Source organism: Hibiscus syriacus, unplaced genomic scaffold (assembly GCF_006381635.1).
Source record: "Hibiscus syriacus cultivar Baekdansim isolate YM2019G1 unplaced genomic scaffold, ASM638163v2 tig00111917_pilon, whole genome shotgun sequence".
NCBI classification, from domain to species: domain Eukaryota; kingdom Viridiplantae; phylum Streptophyta; class Magnoliopsida; order Malvales; family Malvaceae; genus Hibiscus; species Hibiscus syriacus.
The window spans coordinates 772,064-779,168 of NW_024063213.1; the positions used below are offsets into that span (position 1 = coordinate 772,064).

The 7,105-nt window shown below is 34.0% G+C and overlaps 1 protein-coding gene across 1 annotated transcript; it reads right to left on the reverse strand.

Moving 5' to 3' along the window:
- Positions 1–433: 433 nt before the first annotated feature.
- LOC120172922 (major pollen allergen Ole e 10-like) lies at positions 434–1,498 on the reverse strand. The gene is made up of 5 exons (XM_039180248.1): positions 1,369–1,498; positions 1,190–1,218; positions 1,000–1,117; positions 723–857; positions 434–621 (listed from the first exon to the last, which is right to left on the reverse strand). The coding sequence occupies exons 1-5, from the start codon at positions 1,433–1,435 to the stop codon at positions 596–598; spliced, it is 375 nt and encodes a 124-aa protein (XP_039036179.1). The 5' UTR covers positions 1,436–1,498; the 3' UTR covers positions 434–595.
- Between the last annotated feature and the right edge of the window lie 5,607 nt (positions 1,499–7,105).

Sequence of the window (7,105 nt, forward strand, 5' to 3'; positions counted from 1 at the left end):
TAGTTTGGTACTGTTTTTCGAACTTTTGCTACATAAAATTCAGTGTGCGCTTCAAATTGGGGAGATTTATGCAACTGCGGAGACTAAATCTACCATCAGTGTTCCGTTTGAATGCAACATAAAATTCTAAGTTTATGTTGCTGTAAATGAAGTATTCTTAAACTCGAATCGAACGATGATATAAAAATATTATACTTGAATTAAATTTGAATGACCAAAAACTTGGTTCCTAGTGTCACTATTAAGACTAGATTAACTTTTGTGAGGAACAAAGAATATCATGGTGTTTTTTCTTAAACTTTTGATATTCGATAATCACATTAGGTCATGATTGTATCCAGAATTAGTCTAGTAATCATTTTTGAAGTATCCAAACGAAGAAAAATTAATAGAAACTATATATTATAATCATGGTATAAATATCATATAGATCAAACATAACAACCCTTTAGTCCATTAAAACATACTATATGGAATCCAATCCCCTACAGAAAGAAAGCAAATTTTGGTGGAAAAATAAGTGCACGGAGACTTTAGCAACATTTATTACAGACGACACCCAGGAAAACACGTCTTCCATATCATCACCCCTCAGTCACGCATACTGGCAATTTCCATAGCCTGCAAGAACAAACAATTATGAACAACGTCATGAAACAGCAAAATTTAAAAACAAAACATGTTTTCTTTTTTACAGGATTAGGGTTTAACGAGCAATTTACTTGGATTGGATACAGTGATGAGACCGGAGTTAGTGAAGTGACATGCATGTTCCTGACCACCATTGTCTTGGTAGTAAGAATTCATGACGACCGAGGCATGGTTGATGAGAGTTTCGGGATCGTAGCATGCTCCACCTATGTAGGACAGAAGTATGATTTTATGTTAAGGATATATAGAAAGATTATCAATACAAAATATAAAAAATATCTAAATTATATGATAATTTAAAATTTTTAAAGCTACGATCCGGGTCCTCCTTGATTAATCCCTGCTGACCTGGCTGTATCTGGGTGCAGTTTAATCCCCGGGTTCCAAGATAATTACAGGCTGACTCTATGTTGGAAACCAGTGCTGCATCGTCGGTGGATGGCTTTGCAACACACCATGTTTTGCTCTGTTTACATAAGAAATTCGTGAGAAAATATGGGATTTTTAGGGGAAAAAAGGGAAAACATTGATTTTTCACCTGCCCCTTGGCCAACTTCAGCAAGATCTCTGCATAAATAAATTCCTGGAGTCAAAAGCAATTTCGCCATTGCACTAACATATAGTTTTACAATTCTTGAAGGGACCTAACCACAATTTTGCCATTCATGCTTCAATATCAAACCCAAAAGCAAAAGGAAAATGGAGAAAGGTACGTACCAGAGTCAAATGACAAAAGGAGCAGAAGATAGAAGAAAACTGGGGGAGAGACAGTTGATTTAGCCATTGCTCTTTGTGTAGGAATAAAGAAACTAATTAAAAATTTAGAAGAAATATGACTTGGGTAAAATGAAATGAAGATGGTTCAGTATATATATAGGGTGGATAATACTAATTCCAGTCCGTAAATTTCTGCTTCCTATGGTATTTTTCTCATAGGTGAAAATTGAAATACTAAACATTTTGACACATAAAAGAGCATTAAATGGACATTTTGACACATAACAACATTGTGATTTTTTTTAAATGACTTATAATTTACCGGTCTATTTTAAGTAATGATCGTTGAAAATATGTTTTTATCTTATAATTAATTTTAAGGTAGTTGCTGGCCATTGTCATTAGGTAACAATTTTTTTAAAGTCATTGAGCAGTCTCAACTCTCAATGTAGAAAGAAGTGATAGTTAGGTGATCAACTGAAATTAAAGTGATAGTTGAGTGATTAGATATGTAGTTTACCCAATAATTTAATGTGACATGTAACTTCCACTCCAAATAAAACACTAGCTGATTCTTTTGACATATTGATGGTGATATACACCATGCAACAAGATATACCATAACTAGAAAAATTAAAAAGAAAAAAGGAACATGAAAAAAAATCCATAGCTTTCACACTACCAAATTCCAATTGTTGTTTTTTATTTACGGATTAGAACAAGAGAGAGCAATCTGTTCTCAGCAAGACATAAAGCTAGGTTGGCATAATACCACCGACCGCCAAGGGAAAACTACTTAGTTTGCCAATAAATGAAGTTCGAAGCTTCATGCTTTGAAGTTGCTGATAAATATAAGAGGATTTTAAGTTATGATTTTTGTTGATCAGATGTATATTAATATGATAATGAAAGATAATTTTGGATCTTAAAATTTTGAATATTCAAAAAATGATAATTGATAGAGATCAGAATATTAGTCTAATTAAATTCAGAACTTCTCTTTGATAGTTGGAATGTAACCCTTCGACCTAGTCTAGTAGTTATAACTGAATTAAGGTAGCCTTGTTGATCACAAAAAATGGCTTACGAATGATTTTAGTTGATAAAGCGTCTTAAAAATATTTACTGAATATAAAATAAAAAATAAACTCATGTCACAATTTAAAGAAGTTAAAAGCTAAAATTTAACCTCACACGGTACAAAATCGAGATTACTCCTCTGATAGTCAAACTGATTATATATCTGAATAATCTAAAAATAGAAACAAAAATAGAGTGAGCTACAAAATTCAGTGTGCCCTCTAAATACAAATAACAATTCAAATATTTCAAGCATTATATAAAAACAATAAAATAATCAAATAACGGTATAATCCGAATCATACAAATTTTCTCACAACTTTACCTCTTATCATAGACGAACATAATGAAAAACACTACATGCTGAGAGGAACCTGAGATCTCCAAAGTGGATCTAGAGTAGAAAACAGAAATCAAGAAAGAGACGTTACCCTTCAAAGAGGAGCCTGAGTTAACCTCCATAGAGGAACTCATCATAAATCAAAAACAAGACGGGGACGTTGCTCTCCATAAAGGATCCCATGTAGAATTAGGACGTAGATTATGCCCTTTGTAGAGGATCCCATGCAGAATCAGGACGTGGATTATACCCTCTGTAGAGGATCCCATGCAGAATCAGGATAGGTATACAATCCCAATTAGAGTCAGGACGGGGATTATGCCCTCCGTAGAGGATCTCATGCAGAAACAAGAATGCATCAATGGACATATTTAAAATGATGCAACAATAATCAGAAGTTAGTTATAACTCAAATACATATAACTAGAATACATACATGCTTAAAAATAATATCATACATCATAATAGCAACAATATTAAAGGTAACAACCAGGTCAAATGGACATACATATAATAGCTAAACAACACGGACTAAGCCTTACGCTTCTTACTATTGATCATATTAGGTCCTGAGGAATGTGGACACGTATCTCGAGATGAGTGGGTAAAATCGAGCTGAGTGGAACGAGAGTGATCAATGTCTACTAGAGAGCGATCTGGAGACACGAGAGTACCCATGCATAAAACTAACAAAGATAATAGTGGCACAAAGATGAATACGATGCCAGGATTAATCGAAATATTCATCAAACGAATGGCTCGTGAAGATAACCTTTTACCATAATTATGACCAGAATAAAGACAAGAGACTAGCAATGGAGGCAATGCAACTCGAAATGGTAACAGTGATTAGGCAGCATGAATATATTCTCTAAGGCTTCTTTTTCTCGGATTCGACAACGGTGGCCGACGAAGAAACTTCAAAGGTGGGGTTTTGTTCAGAACGATGAGGGCAACACAATGAAACCGGCGGTGCACTCCATGACGGCCTGGCGATGAAGATTTGGAAACTAAAATGGGTAAAGAAAAGGAGAGGTTCACGCGACTACTGAAAAATAATTGGAAAAAACAAATTGAAAAAGTAATTGTTATTTCAATAACCTTAGATTAGGGTTAATCAGAAGAGAATTCCCTAAACTTTTAGGGAACATAACAAACGACAAAAACTTTTAAAAGCTTAACATTTGACCCCAAAATTGGGGTATGAGAACTTTCCCTCCCTTAAGAAAATTTTGGCCTTGAAATTTTACCTGACAGAAACAGATATGACCATACGAAGCCTTGTACAGTGTCATCTGAATATTGGCGTAATAACTATTATTATAGGAACACTCAACCAACAGTAAACAATCCACCATAATATCTTAGAACCCTATAATACAATCTTTCAACCTATCCTTAAGAATTTGAATAACCTGCTCTAACAGACAATCAGACTGCGGATAATAAGTTGCACTGAAGTTTTAATCGTGTATACCTAGCGTCAAGAAGAGTCTTTTAGAATCGTGACATAAATCTCAAATCTCGATAAAAAATTATGAATAGGGGAACCTGACGAAGACTAGTAATCTCAAAAGTAAACAATCAAGTTAGTTATCATATAATTAATTTGATCTGAAATAAAAATGAATTGACTTGTTGAGATGATCAATAAAACACATATTGAATCTTACTTGGACACAATTACTCACTTTCATTATCACTCTAAAACCTATATGATTTCTAGAATACTACTCAGAATTGGCTATTTCCCTTTAAGGTAGTCTAGATAAGAGTGATACAGATGCTATATGTTGAGTTAATCGATTGACGGAATCGGCCAAGAGGGGGGTGAATTGGCAATAAAAATTTTGGTGGAAGCTTTTGCAGAAAATTGAAAGAAATTGCACAGCGATTTAGAGTGGTTCGACTTTATCAACCAAAGTCTACGTCCACTACCTTAGCTATCCACACTAAAGATTTTCCAACAAATTCACTAATTTGTTATTTCTTTTTGAGGCCAAAGAGATAACCTTACAACTCCCTCAAGAATATACCCCAATTCTTGAGAACACTCTTTTCTCAAAGAGAAATACAAATTTGCAAACTTACAAGAAAAACCTCACAAGGCAAATATGTTTGCACAATTCTAGAACAAAGAAAGAACACTGAAGAATAAATACAATTGAGCACAATAAGTGTTCTTGAAAGCAAAATGAATATTGAATGAAAAATAGGCTTGAAATACTCAAACTTGAGGTTTGATGCTTTCTCTTTGATTCTCTCTTAATTCTAGTCGCTTGATGTTTCTTGTTATTAATCAATGGCTTCTAAGCTTGCTTAAATACATCTTGAATCACTTCTGAACGTTGGGGATGATTAAAGAAGATATTATAGCCGTTTTAGTGTGAAAACAATTAATAAAACAGCTTGGAGCGTGGGGGAATCGGTACCCCCTATGGGGAATCGGTTCCCTAAGTGTAAAATTCAAATATTTCGACCGTTATACAAGGGGGGAATCGGTACCCCCTGGGGGGGAATCGGTTCCCTCCTAGCATACTGGAATTCTCGGAGCCAAACCATTCAGGGGGGAATCGATTCCCTCTGAGCAATCTGGAATTTTTAGCTTTGAAATGGTTCGAAATACTTTGTAAAATTATTTTGAAATTGTTTTAAGATTAAAACTTAATTTTACACTTGATTATTATGGATTAAAAATGATTTTTGAAAGATTTGGAGTAATGTTTTGATATTCGAATAGTTATATCGAATATACTTAGAAAATCATTTGGAAAATCTTAAAATTCATTTAACTTAATTTGTTATATCGAAATATCAAAATGTTTTCAACAATCTCCCCCTTTTTGATATAACAAAACATTTTAGTAATTTTAAGATTTTGAAATCAAGTTTTGAAATTACTCCCCTTACTTTAACACTTCTCCCATTTATCATTTAAAAACACATTTAACACTTCTCCCCCTTTTTGTTAAATCAAAAAGACATTTTAAAGAATTTAAACAAGTTTTTGAAATTATTTAGCCAATTGATTATATATAGTTTAAGCTGCTAAGATCACAAGCAAGAGAAACGTTAGCCATTAGTTCATAATCAATATTCATAATTAATGTGACATGGCAAAATTTGTCATATTGCTAAAATTATGTAAATGATGCAATAATGAATAAATCACACCAAATATATAAGTTCACATCATCCATAAATCCAAACAAATTCAAAATCAATCAATCCACAAATTAAAACATCCAAACAAATCCAAAGTCACAAAATCAAACAATCCAAAAAGTTGAAGCAATAATCGTTTAGTTCAAGGTTTTAAAGCTAAGCACAGAATCACATATCCGGATCAGGAGGAGGAAAACGAGCTCACATAGCGGTCATTTCGTGAGTGAGTTCATTAATACGCGCGTTGGTTGCTTCGTTGTTTGCACGCATCTCTCGAAGAATTTCTAATTGTTGAGCTCCCATTGTGGATAAATGAGACTCTATAGAAGTAAAGCGCGAATCCATGGTATCATATCGGAAATAGAATGTCTCCATAAAGGATTGAAAATATGGAGGCATTTGATGCGTTTGTTGTGCTTGCTCCTCGGGCTGCTCAGGTTCATATTTGTCTTCATCGATATCTCGCATTAATTGCTCAAGCTCAAGATCGTCATCAGCTTCTGGTAGAGCTCGTGAAGAACTAGCTCCCGGAGTATTTGCATAAGATCGAACCCATTCACCGGTTTCCTTATCCTTTATCCATCCCGCTCTCGTTAAGGAAAGAAGATTAATTTGTTTCTTAAGGGGGAAAACGACATCTAGACTGACTCTAAGCCTAGCTTTGGAAAACATATTACTCAAAATGCAATCGTAAACTAGAGATGAACAGAGTTTCTTGTTAGGAACAAGATTTACGGTTTCAACAATTTCAGCAAAAATAATCTGAGGTAGGTTAATTTTAATATTGTTTTCGAAACAATGTAACCACCAAAGATCTAAGGCTCTAAGAGTATAATAACGACCTCCGGATGGTCTAAACCACCAAGAAATCATTAGATGAAGAAAACGTTCATGAAGGTCTAAGACACTTGCACTATCTCTTCTTTTATAACGAGATCCTAAAACCTGTTTTTCATTTGAAATACCATCATTATCTAATCCGAATGTATTGGCTATGTAAGCCGAGTCAATATATAAGAATTTTCTTAAGAGGTAGGAACGAATTCCTATGGTTTCGGTTTCAGTTTGGGTTTTAACACAAACGACATTAGAATAGAAAATACGAATAAGTTGATGGTAAACGATGGGTTCAAGATCAAAGAGTTTATCAAA

What these genes read in the sequence shown, in the direction of transcription:
- LOC120172922 (XM_039180248.1), bottom strand. Translation starts at nt 1,435, where the DNA reads ATGGCTAAATCAACTGTCTCTCCCCCAGTTTTCTTCTATCTTCTGCTC. An exon ending in CCTTTTGTCATTTGACTCTG is followed by an intron (nt 1,219 to 1,368) that starts GTACGTACCTTT and finishes TTATTTATGCAG; the next exon opens with AGATCTTGCTGAAGTTGGCC. An exon ending in CTGCACCCAGATACAGCCAG is followed by an intron (nt 858 to 999) that starts GTCAGCAGGGAT and finishes TGTCCTACATAG; the next exon opens with GTGGAGCATGCTACGATCCC.